The sequence below is a fragment of the Danio aesculapii genome, chromosome 7 (assembly GCF_903798145.1).
Source record: "Danio aesculapii chromosome 7, fDanAes4.1, whole genome shotgun sequence".
Classification (NCBI taxonomy): domain Eukaryota; kingdom Metazoa; phylum Chordata; class Actinopteri; order Cypriniformes; family Danionidae; genus Danio; species Danio aesculapii.
In genome coordinates, this window is record NC_079441.1 from 14548798 (window position 1) to 14567371 (window position 18574).

The 18574-nt window shown below is 34.9% G+C and overlaps 2 protein-coding genes across 2 annotated transcripts in view; one reads left to right on the top strand and one right to left on the bottom strand.

Annotated features, from left to right (window-relative positions):
- zdhhc13 (zinc finger DHHC-type palmitoyltransferase 13) overlaps window positions 1-2076 on the top strand; it is a 31407-nt gene extending 29331 nt beyond the window's left edge. Inside the window, exon 17 of the mRNA XM_056461083.1 lies at window positions 1165-2076. Coding sequence (XP_056317058.1) covers window positions 1165-1303 — 139 coding nt within the window. The 3' untranslated portion in view covers window positions 1304-2076. The remainder of the gene's footprint in view (window positions 1-1164) is intronic.
- Window positions 2077-2839: 763 nt separating this feature from the next.
- Window positions 2840-17186, bottom strand: csrp3 (cysteine and glycine-rich protein 3 (cardiac LIM protein)). Its single transcript, XM_056461084.1, has 6 exons — window positions 17114-17186; window positions 14577-14710; window positions 9537-9705; window positions 7418-7550; window positions 7103-7196; window positions 2840-4105 (listed from the first exon to the last, which is right to left on the bottom strand). Exons 2-6 carry the CDS (start codon window positions 14686-14688, stop codon window positions 4032-4034), a joined length of 582 nt encoding a protein of 193 aa, XP_056317059.1. The 5' UTR covers window positions 14689-14710; window positions 17114-17186; the 3' UTR covers window positions 2840-4031.
- Window positions 17187-18574: the final 1388 nt, after the last annotated feature.

Consider the following 18574-nt stretch of genomic DNA (forward strand, 5'->3'; position numbering starts at 1 on the left):
ATCAATTTGTCTCTTTAGAGCTCAATTACAATACTTGTTTTAAAAGCTTGATCTTTTTTTATTTATTTATTTATTTTTTGTTTGTTTGGTTTTTTTTTTCCGTAAATCTCTTCTTTGGTGGAACTTTGCACCAATCTTCAGTTTTATTCATTGCTATATTTCAAAGTTTTTTTTTCACAGAGGAATTTGTTCATATATAATTTGCCGGATGAGGATATACAGCAGTTCATTACCTAAAATTCAGATTTTTGTTTTCCTGGAAATTTCTTAATTTACGCAGTATTAAATTATGGAATGATTTCCTAATTCCTAATATGTCACACAATTTTTTTATTTTTTCATTGTGTTCAGATTTTTTGTGCCAAAGCATTTTTTTTTATAATTTAAACAACATTTTAGTTCACCCAAAAAGGAAAATTGTCATTATTTATTTACCTATTCAAGTTTCAAACATTTATAAGTCTCTTTCTTACATTAAACACAAAAGAAGATATTGAAAAAAAGTTGGAAATCTATAACCATTGACTTCCATAGTATTTGTTTTTCTTACTATGCAAGTCAATGGTTACAGGTTTTCAGCTTTCATCAAAATCTCTTCTTTTGTGTTCAACAGAAGACAGAAACTCATAAAGGTTTGGAGCCACTTGAGGGTGAGTAAATGGTAAGTAAATTAATTTTTGGGTGAACTATCCCTTTAACGTAATCAATCAACCGGGTAAGTATGGCAGTTTAACAATTGGATGTTGTTGTTTTTTACCACATTGACCTGCAGTGTCTTGTCTTAACCAATTCACCCCAAAAATTACTCCACTTTTACTTATAATTTAAAATAGGCACATTTTACAACTTCCCTAAAGTTTAACAGTTTAGTTTCACCCTTGTTGAATCCATTCAGCCAATCTCAGGGTCTGCCAAAGCACTTCAAGCTTAGCTTAGCATAAGTCATTGAATAAGATTAGACCATTAGCATCTCAAACAGCCACTAGAGTTTCGATAATTTTCCTATTTAAAGCTCAACTCCTCTGTTATATCGTCTACAATGTCCAATGGAAGAGAAAAGTCAATATATGTCTAGGAACTCTCATTCTGACATAGTAGCTTATTTTCCAAAAACGTGGAGGAAATGAACGCTCTCTTTAGTGAAAACTGTTTCTTCTCTCATAGTCACGGAGTGGTGAGGAACCTGGTAAACTTCTTCCAGTGGCGTTTCTGTGGTCTCTGCAAGCCAATGGTTTTGGACTGGACTCAACAGCATCCCATGGGTCTCCGCGGAGATATGTTCAGCGGTCCCGATATCATTTGACACACCCCCCAGCAACCAATCATCCACTCAGGGAGAGAGACGTCCCAGATCTGGAGCCATTGGTTTGATTTGAATGCCTTTTTTAAAATGAAGAACAGACTGAATGATTGTTTGGATAAGTAGTTCTGTTTGCAAAGAACATTCACCTTTTATATTCGTGCGAAATACACGTGATTTCTGCCTTACGGCTTAAGTTATACATCGGAGTACGTGTTTATAAGCATACTGGTATATTTTGAACCGAAATATTTTGTAAGGTACAGTAAAAATCACACCGGTTTGGTTTTTACTCCGTCATTTTACAGAAAGTGACCACTATCCTTGCGCTGTTTGTGAAGAGATTTGTAAATGCGAGCAATTTTATTTCTACAAAATGAAAAAAAAAAAAAAAAAAAAAGCCGATTTTCTTGCGATTTTTGCGAACTGTACATGTTTAAAATGCATTTGAAATGACTTTGTTACGATCAGATGCGCCGCCGCTCTCCTCCTGAACATTTTATAGCGTTATACATGGCAGATTAATCATAGAATTTAATATATTTTATTTTATTAGCTATTAGTGCCGTTTTTTCCCTTTATACTCGATCAGTGATATTTTTAAATGGCGGTTGATTTTTATTTTATTTGGTTAAAGTCTTTTCATAACCACTCATGTCTGCTAGCATCATCTTGCTCTTTGCGTTCTTCTTCATCGCGCAGTGTCATTCTAAGGGAAATGTGCTGTTCTTGAATCCTGCTCTGTGCTTTGGAATAAATCAAGACTTGTTTTGTAATTAGCTGGATATAGTGTTTTATTATGTAGTTCATATATTTTTTTTAGCATTTGTCTAGATTAGTCATGTTTATTTGATATCCGTGGAAAGGAAAACGATGGGTTAATGCAGATAATTTAGGATGCCCTTAAACAAACTAAATATTACATTTTTATTATTATTATATATTAAATTATATATATATATTGATACAATTTTTTTATTATATATTAAAGGGATAGTTCACCCAAAAATAACAAATTTACTCTGTTCTTGCAAGAGTTCACACTTAGCTGATGACTGATTATAAAGCTTGTTTGCCATGCTGTCCCAGGAGAGAGCCCTGAGCTCATAAGATCCTCGAGCCCGGGGCTCCCTCCTGTTTGAAGGTGAGAGGGGGGGAGTTTGAGCTCAGGTAGATCTCGAGAACTCCCCTGCTGTAGTAGCTAATGAACAGATAGTGATTGCTCTCAAGAGGTAACTACTTACTAGGAGCATGTCTATGGTGCCGATTTGGATTAGTCAATTAACTTTAACTTGCATGTTTTTGGACGGTGAGATGAAACCGGGGAGCCCGGGGGGAAACCCACGTGAGCAGCATAGGTAGAACGTGTACACTCCACACAGAAACGTCGACTGGCTTGGTAAGGACTCGAACCAGTGACGTTCTTGCTGTGAGTCAACAGTGCTAACCACTGAGCCACCGTATCGCCATAAAATCACTCATTTAAAACCATTTTCCAGGTTTCAGGAATGTAGAATGACACCTTTATCTTTATTTAATGTTTATTTATGTTTTTATGCAATGACAATTACAGTAGACAGGATTTATATAATTGTGCTATTACTTTTATGAAGTAATCAGTGCATAAGTTTAACATAAGATTAGATATAAAGCCGAAGTGTGCACTTTTTGTGTTACGATACTTTCATACGTTTATCCAAAAATGAAAATGACCTCATCGTGTAGTCGTAAACCTTTTGAGTGTCTTTCTTCAATTAAACACAAAAAAAGAAATCTTGGTTTCTGGCACCCACTGACTTCCATAGAAAGAAAGAAATTACTATGGAAGTAAATGGGTGCCAGCAACCAGCATTCTTCAAATTATCTTCTTTTGTGTTCAACTGAAGAAAGTAAAATAGGTCTTGAACTAAGCTGTTGGTAGGACAAAATACTTTTTTAGCTTTTTAAATGGCACCATTTCAGTGTTATACTGCTTTATACCAAACATCCTCACACTGGAACATAGGCTCAACCAAATGGTGTGATAAAATAAAGTGCTACACACCGTTTTTGTAGTTACACAATTCAGCTTTATGTATAAAGCCGCATTTCCACTGCACATGACTCACAACATTTGACGGTCTTTAATCTCCAATGGAAAGCCGCTTGGGATGAAAGTTTTTGCAACGGAACTTTGGGTGTGTTAAAACATGTTGATTAAAATTGATATAATGTGTGCAAAGTGAAAAATGATTGGGGTTTTTTTTGGTTTATTTTCTTACAGCTGCCACTAGGGGGCAAATACTGACAGCCATGTTTAAATATCATGTGGTGAATCTGCTTGTTAAGTGTGATGTCATGCCAAGTGGCTTCCAGGTCCAAGTGCTATATCAACTATATGGGGAGACTCATCAAATGGTAATAATTAACGTTTACAAAGCGCTGTAATACTTTAAAAATTACATTCGCAATGTATATATGTCCATACCCAATATCAGATGGCCAGAAAGTGATTACCTTTTTACAAATTGTTCAAATTTTGGTATGTGTGATACACCAAGTTCAGAACCTGTTGTTTACACTATGATTTTATAGAAAATTCACTTTAATGTGTGATAGGACTAAAAACAAACGAGTATTTTCTCAATTCAAATGAGTAGCGGCTTGGACCTGGAAACAGTATTCCATACGTCACTGATACGTCACTACTTAACAGGCGGATAGGAGGTTGCACTTGATTGGTCTACACTTGTCATTCACTCTCCTCGACCACGCCCGGGTTCCCCAGGCCACGCCCCTTCGGACCAAAGTTTTTGGCGTAGCAAACTGAAAAACATAAAAATAGAGACATAAAAAACAATGACAGAAATGTTCTTAATATTTGGTAAAGGTTAAACTATTATTTAGAAAATTTATAATCAGCACTATGAATTTAAAGCTGATAATTCTCACATTTCAGAATTATTGCAATATTGTTTTTTTTTTAATTATTTATTAAATACAAATATGTATCAATTTCTTGTGCCTTCTAACCCTCTATGGCATTGCCTTCAGGCAACAAACCATTTTTTGGCCTACAATCTCCCGCCCCTTTAAATTTTTAAAAATAAAATATCACAAAAAAAAGTCTAATAATAAGTTGGCGACCAATGAAATTTGAGGTGGGTGTGGGTCTGACCTGTCCTCTGGGGGCAAAAGAGCCATTTTTGAAACTATAGCCTGCTTGAGCACACTGCTAGCAGAACGTAAGATAGATTTCACTTTTTAACATGTTTAAATTTAATTATCTTTATATTATAAATCTGTGTGATGTGCATGGATATGTGAAGAAGCATATTTGATTGAGAAAAGACCCTTTTGTGTAATTATCTATATACTAAAATGATAGATTTTCATTTGTTGCTCAGGGCAACATTGTGCAGTTAGACCACTTTTGTAAAAAAGATAACATCCTATGAATGGAAATGTCCAGAAATGTATAGTATATATATACTGTAAACTATTACTCACAGGATATGGATGTTGAAACATTTTATGGAAGTAAATAACAAGATTGAGCAGTTAGTCTCATTCCTTCTGACAGCGAGCTTGAAGTGTCACAATAGCTATGCTTCCATTCAAAGATGCAAATTAAACTTGCAAAAAGCCACAGTTCTGCACAGTTTATCTTTAACCCTGATTAAACAAACCTGATTAAACTAATTGAGTTCTTCAGGCTTGTTTGAAACCTACAGGTAAGTGTGTTGAAGCAGGGTTGGAACTAAACTCTGCTGAGTTTGATGTGCATCTGGATTCAGCCTACTTGATGGTCATAGATACACAGAAAAGGAGACAGGAAAAGAAGGTGCCCAAACTCTGTCCTGGAGGGTCGGTGTTAGTTGCCAACCTGCTAATACATTTCTAGTATGCTAATTAGAGCCTGAGTAGCTGGTTCAGGTCTGTGATTGGGGTTAGAGCTATACTCTGCAGGACACCGGCCCACCAGGACCAAGTTTGGGCACTCCTGACCTAGAGCCAAGTGACAAAAATGTGGCACCCACTTTTGCTTCACATGCACCAACAACTGCTTTCTGAGTGAATAATAAACATTGGTAAAGAAGTACATTCAATCGATACCCCACAAGAACACACAATACATAATTTATGGCTAGTTATTGATGAAATATTACTTGTTGATATTGTTTATGTTAAATGTACACTTTTTCTAATGTATTTATGGCTTGTTTGTACCTCATTTCACTTATAATAATATATAGAAAACCTTGGTGTTTTAGTGCCCTAATGGCGCGTTGTTTCCCTGAGGCAACAAACTAAAATCTGATGGAGGGGCTAGGGGAAGCACTTTTTATGATGGATTTTTTATTTCCTCATTGGTGATTGTCATTCACACATGCATCAAAACAGAGAAGAAAAGACTAATGGAATTGTCATTTCATGCCAGATATAATGGAGATTTCTGTTGGCATGATAAAAAATGTCAACACAAAGAGAGGCTTTAAAGGGTTAGTTCACCCAAAAATGAAAATTCTGTTATTTATATCCCTTAAATAGCTCCAATAAAAATAGATTTGTTCATCAATGTCTTCTCTTCCTTGCCAGGGTGAACATTTACTATGGGCTGTATGATGTATTGGTTATTAGAGTCAGCAGAACTAGCTTAAGTCTAAAAGGGATACATCTGTGGATACTATAGCATGTTTACACCAGTATAGCATCATTTTTGTGACGCTGTACAACAATAATTGCTATTTTTATATAACTTATGTAAGGGGTAAGGTTTGGGGTTGTGGTAAATGTTAATAAAACACAATTTGATGGGTAGTTTGATAAATAATTCTCGCCAACTTTCAGACATAGCTGTATGCCTTCATACAACAACCGCAGCGGTACACGCAAGCGTGGTTTTTCCATAGTAAATGACCTAATCCGATGTGGAAGACATTGGCAAACAAAGTAGGTTTAATGTTCATATTTAAATCAAATCTAATTGTGCTTTATGCTGCATTTATATTCTTATGTGTATATATATAATACATTTTTACAAATGAGGATGACCCTGAAAAGGAGATTTTTGGATATTGTCTCCACAAAGGTACAAATTTGTCCCCAAGACTTGGGATAAGTAGGTTCCTAACCCTAACAACAACAGAAAACTTCAATTCTAGCAACAATCCCAGCGCTACACAACCAATTCTGATGTGGAAAACAGTGGCAAACAAAGTCTTTTTATTCATTTATTTATTTATTTTACATTCTAAAAAAAAAATTTTGATGTTGTTTTTTGCGTACAAAACATAGACTGTAAAACATATGGACATTACTGCTGTAAAGTTTTAAAATTGGAGTCAATGGAAATTTGCTCTCTTTTGGAGCCAGCCCCCTGTGGCCCGTTGATGAATTGCAGTTTCAGTAACTTCATATTAGCTTCATGAGGGAGAGCTTTGTACGATTACAGTTCAACCTTGAAGTCACATGGAATGTTCTGGCAATATCTATGGTTCCTTTTCTGGACTTGATCTCTAAACCCTTGATGTCTATGGAGGGTCAGAGAGCTCTCAGGTTTGTCTCGTCTAAAATATCTTTGTGTTCCGAAACTGAATGAAGGTCTCGGGAGTGTAACAACATGAAGGTGAATGATAAATAACACCATTTAAATTTTTGGGTGAACTAACCCTCTAATCTCAGCTCCAGTATTTGAGCTGTTGATTGTATCAATTGTCCTGTAATGGCTGTTGAACATTAACTATGTCTCTCAGAAACGGTATCTATTGATCAGTTAAGTGATACTAATGAGATTGAGCTGTTTCCTTTGATTGATTGTACCTTTACAGTAGAGCTCTCCATCTTTATCCGTCACCGTGGTGGACTCCAGGCTCTTCCCGCACAATAAACAGCGGAAGCAGTTTTTGTGCCAGGGCTGTTGGATCAAAACCAGGTACAGACTGATGAATTACTACTTTACGCAGCGCTGACCTGTGACAGCAGCATATTGCAGAACTGCTGAGGAGGAACAGTTTCTCAACATCTGCTTAGTATTTGGATTAAGTAGTTTATTATTAATATATTTCATATTTTAGCAGTGTATTGTAGCATAAATGCAGCGTCAGCTTCTCAGTGTAATTTTAGCAGTGCTTTTACCTTTCCAGCCCCCATGATTTTCTCCGCTGCATAAACAGCTTTAGAGCAGCGAGGACAGCGATCTGTATTCCCGAACTTCTGCGCAAACTTGCTTGAGTTTGAGTTCGCAGGTGCAGGACGTGGAGCTTTGGGTCTTAAAATGTTTAAAACACACACAAAGGTTATTGAAAAAGGGACATTTAAGGATTTTATTAGTACTATAGCATAAGTCTAACCCTAAACCTGAAGAATACTTCATTTTTTTTATTTATACATGAGCGTACACGCATTAAAATATATATATATATATATATATATATATATATATATATATATATATATATATATATATAGTGCTCAACATATATGTACACCCCTCACAAATCTCTCATTCAAATTAATATTTTCTCTATAGGAAGCTATACAACATTATATTAGTACATATACATTAAATTAGTCAGTACTAAAGCCAAATCTGGAGCTAATCTAACAAAATAACTTATGACAACAGTCCAAAATTAGCAAACCCAAATTTCTATGATAGGGAAAAATATTTAATTACATTTTTCCCCAATATTTTGCTTGAATTTAATTGTGTTATATTTCTATTTCTAAAGATGTTCTATGACTAAAATGTTATTTTAATAAATATGTCCGTTTAATAAATCTGTTTTGTTCAAATGCACCAAAATACATTGCCTATATTCACTGAGAAATGGATAAAAATATTCATTTTCAAAATGGGGTGTACTCCTATGCTGAGCACTGTATATACTGTATCTTTCATAATAATTGCCACCTCAATCTAATCAATGTAAAATTATATGTTTGCATATGAACATGCCAATATATCAATGCAATATACTTTACAATTTAACTTGATGTTTGATATTTACATGTTCACTTTATTAGGTACATCTGTCTAACTGCTTGTTAACGCAAATTTCTAATCAGCCAATCACATGGCAGCAACTCAATGCATTTAGGCATGTAGACATGCTCAAGACGATCTGCTGCAGTTCTAACCGAGCATCAGAATGGGGAAGAAAGGTGATTTAAGTGACTTTGAATGTGTCATGGTTGTTGGTATTTCAGAAACTGCTGATCTACTGGGATTTTCATGCACAACCATCTCTAGGGTTTACAGAGAATTGTCAGAAAAAAGAGAAAATATCCAGTGAGCTGCAGTTCTGTGGGCACAAATGCCTTGTTGATGCCAGAGGAGAATGGCCAGACTGGTTCCAGCTGATAGAAAGACAACAGTAACTCAAATAACCACTCATTACAAACGAGGTATGCAGATGAGCATCTCTGAATACGTCCAACCTTGAGGCAGATGGGCTACAGCAGCAGAAGACCACACAGGGTGTCACTCCTGTCAGCTAAGAACAGGAAACTGAGGCTACAATTCACACAGGCTCACCAAAATTGGACAATAGAAGATTGGAAAAACATTGCCTGGTCTGATGAGTCTCAATTTTTGCTGTGACATTCGGATGGTAGGGTCAGAATTTGGTGTCCACAACATGAAAGCCATCCTGCCTTGTATCAAAGGTTCACATCAGTGAGTGTTGTCAATGTACAGTTGTGTCCCATATGCAAATACAGACTGAAATAATTTCATTGGCTGTTGTGTTTTTGCAAACTTTGCATGTAGACAATCAAATTTTGCTCATTTAGTTTAAAGATGTTTGGGCCTAATCCTTTGTCATAAATACTGCGTGATTATGGTAATGTGAATATTTAAACAAATCAAATCTAATTATGCTTTAGGCTGCATTTTTACACATATATTTTACAAATGGGGATGAGGATTATTAGAGATTCTGTCAGGTTTGGCTCCTTATTATGTTGATGATAAAGCAACTTTTTTAGCAATGTTGCTTGACAACTTAAATAAATGAGCAACCGGGTGTGAGACAGAGTAAATAATTAGGGCAATGGGTTACAGATAAAATAGTCTTGCCCGTTCTCACTAGAAAAGTAACCAAACAACATCGCTCTGCAGAATTGCCCAGAAAGTTGCCCTCTGTATCAGCATTTAGGGGCAAATTTGTCCATAAAATATGGAAAAAGTAGGTTCATGCATAACAAAACAACAAAAAACATTTAACATTATGAGTGTGTTTTGAGGACATACTCTTGAGGCTGAAGTTCATCATTATTGACTGGATCAGAACTCAAAGCTCCAGCACCCTGGCCATACCCGTAACCTTTTGGACCATATTTCTTGCCGTAGCAGGATTTGCAGTATATTTCAGACTCGTGTGCGGCGACTGTAGTGCTGTCCAAACCTTTACGACAAACCACTAAAAACACAAACAAATCATGCATATATATATATATATATATATATATATATATATATATATATATATATATATATATATATATATATTAATTATATATTAATATTTCCCAAATGATGTTTAGCAGAGCAAGGAAATTTTCACAGTATGTCTGATAATATTTTTTCTTCTGGAGAAAGTCTTATTTGTTTTATTTAGACTAAAATAAAAGCAGTTTTATTTTTTAAAAAAACCATTTTAAGGTCAAAATTATTAGCCCCTTTAATTTCTAAGACGCCTCTATACAGCTTAAAGTGATATTTAACAGCTTAACTAGGTTAAGTAAACTAGGTAGGTTAGAGTAATTTGGCAAGTTACTGTATAATGATGGTTTGTTCGGTAGACTATCAAAAAAAATAAGGCTTAAAGGGGCTAATAATTTTCACCATAAAATGTTTTTAAAAAATTAAAAACTGCTTTTATTCTAGCCAAAATAAAACACAGAAGAAAAAATATTATCAGACCTACTGTAAAAAAATTTCCTTGCTCTGTTAAACATCATTTGGGAAATATTTTAAAAAGAATTCAAAGGGAGGCTAATAATTCTGACTTTATCTGTATATACAGTGTATATACACTGAATTAATTCTCAATTTGTTTTTCTTTTTAAAAATTTCACTGCATGTTGGTGTTTGGCTTTGACAATAAACAATAAATGGGAAAAAAAAGAATAACCATAGAAAAAGAATAGAAAGGCTAAATAAAAGTAAATTGAATAAATGCAATCCAGTCTTCAGAATTTGGAGACCATTAAATAAAACAGAATAAGCAAGTTTAAAGTAATCTAAGGGGAGTCAGATTACATTATTTAAAATATGTCATTTAGATTACATTATTTATAGTATGTAGTCTAGATTACATTTCTGACAATTTTCATCAGGTAATTTGTAGTCTGTAATAACCAGTTTAATCAACTGTAATAATCAAGTTGTTCTGCTTTTTCGTGTTTCAGTGAAATTATAATGATATAATTTGTAATCAAGTGTTTTGTATTGATCTAGAACAATGCAAAATACAAGTAAATTAACGTTTTAATCCTAACATATTTATTTGTTTACACATTGATTTGTGATTATAACTCTGCTGATTTTATGTTATTATTTTAATCACTTATTTAAATATTTTGAAATGTCCTCTTGAAGTTACAACTAATAAACACACAAGCAAAACTAAATTTCTGGGATTTCTGTTTAATGAAAATGAGTTTTTTCTGTGATTCAAAACCTTCATTTTCTTTCATCTGCTGAACATAAACGTAGAAAATTTGAAGAATGTTGGAAACCACTTGCCATTGACATCCATAGTAGCGGAACAAAATGTTAAGGAAGAAACTCAGACTAGATTGGAACAAGTGGAGGGTCAGTTAATGATGACAATGTTATTTTTAGGTGGTGAACTATCCCTTTAAAAATTAACAAACAAATATATTAAGTCCCAGATTACCTGTATTGACTAGGAATAATATTATGAAATGTATTCAAATCTGAAATTGTCCAGTTGAATCTGGAGTTGGATGGTGATTTCACAGCTCATCTTCTGTCTGTGTTTATCAGCTGCTGCTCTTCCAGCCAGGATGAGCTCAAGAGGCTCATGGGAGCTTGGCTTGGAGTCTAATTTTAGGCTGATGAACAAGAGGCTCTGGGAGACGAAAGCAGCCCGGCTGCTGTCATCTGTAGCAGATGGAAACAGACTGCTGAACGATGGCGAACAACAGGGGTTTTACTTCACCAGAGTGTTTGTCGTCTCAAACGGACAGTTACCACCCTCCCTGGCAACCCTTAAGAATTAATACTGGATAGCATTCAAAGAGTACTCTTGATGGCAGTTTCTTTTTTCCCCCCAAACTGGACAACTCATTAATATTCAATAGATGTTTATAAATATATTAAAAGGCACCTTAAAGGAACACCTTTAAGAGTTAAAACAGTCGAGTTTAACCACTTATGAATTCATTCAGTTATTCTTCGTTTCTGGTGGGAGCGCTTTTAGCTTAGCTTAGCATAAATCATTGAATCGGATTAGACCATTAGCATCTTAAAGGGCACATAGTTTACCCCTTTTTTATGATTTAATATTAATATTATGGTTCTTCTGAGTGTGCCAGTTTAGGTTCAGTTCAAAACACAATTCAGATTGTTTTATTATAATGTGTTAAAAAGTGTTATTTTGGGGGTGTGTACACAGGTCGCTGTTTTAGGGGTGTGTTGCTTCACATGAAAATTAGTTACGACTTCCCGCCTAACGTAACAAGGGGGCGCAGACAAGAGCTCCCCCGATTTGTGTTTGGCAACAGACAGGCGGACAGAGAGAAGCAACATAAGTGAGAGGACCAGCATTCAGCCGTACATGTATGAGTCGGACACAGACCATGCAGAGAGTACAAAATCATTTGTGTCTTTGTACAGTTTTACAGCTAACTGTGTGCTAGTTTAAAGTTCCGAGCTTGTACACCGAGACTAATAACAACGCACACTGAATTAACCTTGACTGAGGCACCGGATGACTGGCTTAGAGGCGCGACACGGCACACCAGACATGCACATTCGCATGTTATTTAAAATGAAACTATTCAGATTGCGCTCTGTGGCGCGGCAGAAATATGAAGTGTCTTGAGTCGTGGCTGGGCGCCGCAGACAGCCGCTGACTTGAGGCGCCGGTGTGTGTATCCTGATAGAAACCTATGCTCGCACTTTCCAACTGCACCTAGTTAAGATCACAGGGAGCTTCTGTGACCGTTAGAAATGCAAACAGCTTAAGTTTAAGGTAAACCTAAGAAAAGAACACGTTTGCAAACCCACATAAAGTTACAAACAATAATTCCGATTAGAGCGATAATGTGGTGAATGTGGATCTTGTGTTGAGCCCAATGAGTCTTGCATCTAAAATTAAAGCAAGGGTGTTCCTTTAGTGACATTGCTTTGACTCACGCTGAAAAGGGCGGACGTGAAACAACAAACTGAGGATATGGTGATGCGCGCCTGTCAATCAATATTGGTGGGCGGGGGGACCGCACTTCTATGTCAAGTAGCGATCAATCTAAAAACCTCTCCAATTGGTCCACCATTTTTATGTTGTTAAATTGAAAAAAAAGGACTGTGTGTGTTTATATCACCCCAATATGACAGTCTATACCTACACGCATGTCTGTCCAAACAGCTTGAAAAGTAGATTTTTCACCATAGGTGCCCTTTAATCAATTTTAAAAAATAAGTATTGATAATTTTCTACACTGTAAAGAATTAGTCATGACAACAAATGTTTTTGTTACTTTAACTCACTTTAGTAAGTGAATCAGGTTTCAATTAAACTTAATTAGTTTATAAAGTTTAACTTAATATTTCTATTTAGTTTGACAAATCGTAAGTTAAGATGACTATAAATTAGATTTTATTTGATTAATCTAAATTTCAAGCAGTAAGATTTTTTTTGCACTATTTAAAGCTTGACATTTCTGTATTTACATCCTGTAATAAGACCTACAACAAACAAAATGTTGCTATTTTCTAGGCCGATATATCAAGCAAATTTGCTGCTGTACCATTGCATCAATATTACGCAGCGCCTGAAAATCTTGACTGCCTGCTGGGAGCATGCCTTGCAATCATAAAGACATGTAGACGCACTCCAAAATTATAGAAACTCTTTGCTCATTTAAAGTGAGATGCTAATGGTCTAATCTGATTCAGTGATCTATGCTAAGCTAAGCTAAAAGTGCTCCCTAAAGACACTGAGATCGGGCTGAATGGATTCATATTGGTTAAACTCAACTGTTTAACTCTAGAGGATTTGTGTTCCTTTAAGGTGCCTTTTAATATATTTTTAAACAACTCTTGAATGTCTAGGAAATTTGCTGCTGTACCAGGGCTCCAGTAGGCACAACAATATTATGCAGTGCCTTAAATCCTTGACCGCATCCCGAGAGCGTGTATTGCAATTATAAAGACATGTAGATGCACTCCACAATTATATAAACTCTTTGCTCAATTTAAAGTGAAGTGCTAATTTTCTAATTTGATTCAATAATTTTTTGCTAAGCTAAAAGTGCTCCATTCAGACACTGAGATCGGGCTGAATGGATTCATACGTCGTTAAACTGAACTGTTTAACTCTAGCGGACTTGGAAAATGTGTTCCTTTAGGGGCCCTTTTAATATATTTATAAACATCTATTGAATATGTCTAGGAAATCTGCTGCTGTATCACAGCTACAGTAGGCGCAACAATATTACGCAGCACCTAAAAATGGTGACTGCTAGATGAAAGCTTGCCTTTTATCCATGAGGACATCTAGAAGCGCTCCAAAATTATAGACAACTCTTTGCTCATTTTAAAGCAAGATGCTAATGGTCTAATCTGATTCAATGATCTATGCTAAGCTAAGCTAAAAGTGCTCCTGCCAGACACTGAAATCAGCTGAATGAATTCAATAATGGTAAAACTCAATAGTTTAACTATAGGGGAATAGAAAATGACCCTATTTCCAAAACAAAGTGGTATGTTTCTTCCTTAAAGTTACCCTTACAAGTCATTTTAACTCGCAAAACCTTAAACTTGTTTAAAAGCTTGTGTGGGTGGCTTAAAAAAAACACTGAATTAATGTCATCATGACTTATTGATCATGATTTTTTACAGTAGATTCTCATTGTTACTGAAATGTTGCTGGATTTGTTGAAAATTACTCATTTGTGATCATTGCTTTTTATTATTATTATTATAAATTTTTTTTTAACCAAAATTGCTCTAGCTTTTGCAACAATCTCATCGCACTCAAAGCTGACACCTTTCAGGGTAAGAATCGCATTTAATCGTCTTGTGAATGTTTTTTGGTCTTACTGCAGATGAAGCATGTTTTGTGGAAGCTGCGGCTGTTGCACTGGATCTCCTCCGCATGGTAAACCGTCTTCTCACAGGCCGCACATTTGGCTCCTCCACCCCAATTTGGCATCGCCGGTTCTGGCAAAGACTCGCTGATATTTACAGGAATGGGAAGAGAATCAATCAAACCAAACCGCCCAAAAACAATAACTAGAAGAAGTGAGTGTTAAAAATATTTAAAGAGACAGTTCACTCAAAGATGAAGATTTACTTATTGTTTATTAACCATTAAGTGGCATCAAACCTTTGAATTTCATTTTCTGCTGAACACAAAAGTAGATCTTTTGAAGAATGTTGGAAACCACCATTTACTTCCATAATAGGATCACAAATATTGCGGAAGTTAAAAACCGGGTTGTGCATTTTGAAGTATAGCATGAAAAAGGTGATGAAATGTCAAATTTCAAATAAAATCCATTAATTCACTAAAATCATTTTTACACTCGTTTGACATGATTTTAGTCTTAGGGTTAATGTGAATAATGGGAGATGAAAATGCCTAATAAACTCTGATTTCGCGACCATTACACCCACTTGACTACTCACCAGTCTCTAATTGCTTTGTTTACTGTTGGTTATTAGGTTACCAATTCTATTGTCAGCTGTTCTAACAACTTGATGGTAAATTTTTATTTAAGATTTTTCCATTTTTATTGTGAACTTTGAACTACATTTGTTTTACATTAGCATTGCCAGCCAATGATGACAAGTGGCTTTCAACATTCTTCAAAATATCTTCTATTGTGCTCAACTGAGAATAAAAAAAAAATCAATTTGTAACAAGTATTAAATGATTTTTCATTTAAAATTTTGGGTGAAGTACCTAATTAACATCAAATAATCTTTACCCATTTTTAACCGCCGGCTACTTTTATTACTGTGATACGTGATAGGTCATATACAAAAATAGAGGCGTCTTATCTCATCGTAATATGTCATTTAGTCTCTTTCTGTCTCACGTCTTTGAGCGGGCAGAACATCACCTCACTTGTGTGGAACGCAGTGATAAGAGAACAGAAATAGCTTTAAGATTGAAAGATGTGTCTGCTTGAATGCAGTTTTTCCGAATCAATTTGAATATTAACATTGATATTCATAAGTCTAGCTTCTGTAGGATGTTGCAATACTTTCAATATTAATATCCCTGCCACCGCTAGTTTTTTAAAATAATAATAATTATAAAATTTGAAATAAGTTTTCAGACCTGTAGCTGGTAAAAGGGATGATTATTTTTCTCAAAAAGAGGACCTCTTAGCAATTATATACCTCATTTCCTTTTTAATTATGAGATTCAATTGGCCAGGACATTCAACTATTCTCAGTCGGAATTTCACTGTTTGAATTAAAATAATAATGTAGAGCTTTACATTTTTTCTAGCTTGTCATGTAAAAAAAGTACATTTGAAAATTCATGGATGACAACAATAGCCAAATTAGTATTCAAATTAATTTTAATATTGGCGGCTTTTGGTGCTTCACACCTTTTTCTTGTTTTTTTATTTGTTTGTTTGTTTCCAGAATAAGGTCGAAGATTTAGATGGTTTTAGATGTTAGACTCATGACAAATAATTGTTTCCATCGGCCAAAACTGATTAGCTGAAGTCACAACAGCCAACAGAGAATTCTGCTCAGTCTGAAAGCCTTTTCAATTGGTTATTTTCACTTATCACAATGGCATAGCAGTCAAAATAAAACAAATGAGCTCATGTTTAGGAAAATTCTGGACTTTTGTGTTTTGTCAGTGAGGGGTGGGTCTTTCGAACCCCCCTGGCTACGAGCCTGCTTTTCTAATTGACTATATTTTAGTCATTTTTTATTACTATGATACAAAGCATTTTTTCAGCCTCATTACTCCCGTTTTCAGTGTCTTCTAAGTGATTCTTTAGAAATCATTTTAATTTGATGCTCAAAAACATGTACCATTATCAATGTTAAAAAAACAAATATTTAATAGGGAAAACTGATACTTTTGTTGTTGTTTTTAATTCCTTGATTATTAATAATAATTATCATCATCATCATCTTGACCCCAGATCCTTTAACAATGAACAATATTTTGGTATAATTTCAGCTTGTTCCATGCGTTTAGTTTAAGTAATGTGTTTTTGAGTCAATTTTGTAGTCTTTTTGATTTGTAAAAAAGAAAAGAAAAACAGAATAATTAGTATTAGTAACATCATGAATGTTTTATACGTTGATAGCCAATATTTTGTATTATTTTACATTATAAAGTCATTTAGAAGACTTAATTAAAAATAATATGATTAGCTTAATCTATAAATTTACTGTAATTGTTTGTTAAGAATTTTATTGTGAAATTCTGATCATTTTAATGAACCCGTTCATCATTAGCCTTCTCCAAAATGTTTTGTAATCACTCTGAATGAATGAATTCTCACAACAGGCTCATTTCAATGAAGACTAGCATCCAAAAATAAGTACAGTGCAAATTACAAGCCATGGACAGACATACAAATGTATATGTTTCTACTTACAGTTTGTGAAAGTAAAGCGCTGACCTGTCTGGTGATGTCCATTTCTGCCCCTGTCCGGTGGGCGTTTTTATACTGTCCGTCAGTCCCTCTTCAAACACACTCTCGCTCATAATTTGAAGGGTCGTGCTGACATCCAGACTAGACCATCCTCCGAAATTAACAGCTGACAATACACAAAAACGATGCAGTGTATTCAATCCTGAGCTCAAATGTTTAACGTTTCCGAGGCCTGAGTGTGAATTATAAAAATACGTCATCCTGACCTGTTGTTGGTGTGTTGCTCACTCGAGTGTTTTTTTTTTTCTTCGGTTTCAGTTGTCTGTCGGATTCACAGTTCTTCTGTATAATACAAAGTAAGAAAGCTACAGTGGACCAAAAATACAATAAATACCACCACTACAAAATGATTCCTGTATTCCACTCAGGGTATTTCATAATGTAAATTAAAATAGTGGATTCAACCGTTTCAGTCATGACAATATGCTAATTTTGTTTATGTAGAGCCGGAAGAGCAGCGCGCTCAACGCCATATAAGGAAAAGAGTGAGCAGCGTGAACTGCCATGGATTTTGATAATGATTTGTTTGTTCTGTATGTTTTTTTCGTACAATTTTATAAAACAATTTATTTATTTTTGGAAAAAATGGGTGAGAATATATGGTGACAAATTTCATTTTGGAAAGGGCTACTTATCTTAATGTTTTCACAAGAAAAAAAGTGGAAACCTGACATAATTGATGCACCTTAGGACAACAGACATGATATTTCAAGATGTTTATATTTCAAGCATTACCTGTCACCAGTGATAATGCAAACCAGCACGTTTCATGTCACACATCAGCTGTTGAAATATATCTGTGGTTGTTGTGTATATGGCTGAGCATTAGACACACACTCATTCTTTCAGAGTATGCAGTCAAAACTTTAGCTTTTTGTTTCTTGTTGTACATATTGAAGGGGGAGTTTAAATTGCTACGAAAATACTACAAATAATAGGCTTAATAATTATTTTTGTGTCCCAACCAATTGTATTGTCACAATAGTGTGAACAGCAGAAAGCAGTTTGGGGAACTTAAGTGACTTTACTGGCAATTGTTCTTCTTAATATCTTTCTTTTTTTTTTTTTTTTTTGTAAAACTACAATAAGGAGGGGGGAAATAGGTACATATTCGCATTTACTTTAACATGTTCAATTAACATTGCAAATGTTAATAAGCAAATGAGGAGACCATTTGAATCGAATATTAGCAAAATTATCATATTTGTTACACCACCAGCATAACGTGTAAGCCATGAGGAATATAACGTGGAATATAACTGATAATAATCGAACGACCCTTGAATATTTACAAAAATAGTAAAAGTAGAGCGCTTACGGACATATATATTTAACGTTTAAATGAGCCACAGAATTAAAACGCATGTGAGTTACTCTCGACTGTACAGTGAGAGGCAATGAAAG

What these genes read in the sequence shown, in the direction of transcription:
- csrp3 (XM_056461084.1), bottom strand. Translation starts at nt 14,688, where the DNA reads ATGCCAAATTGGGGTGGAGGAGCCAAATGTGCGGCCTGTGAGAAGACG. An exon ending in GATGAACTTCAGCCTCAAGA is followed by an intron (nt 7,551 to 9,536) that starts GTATGTCCTCAA and finishes AAACATTTTAAG; the next exon opens with ACCCAAAGCTCCACGTCCTG. An exon ending in AAATCATGGGGGCTGGAAAG is followed by an intron (nt 7,197 to 7,417) that starts GTAAAAGCACTG and finishes TTGATCCAACAG; the next exon opens with CCCTGGCACAAAAACTGCTT.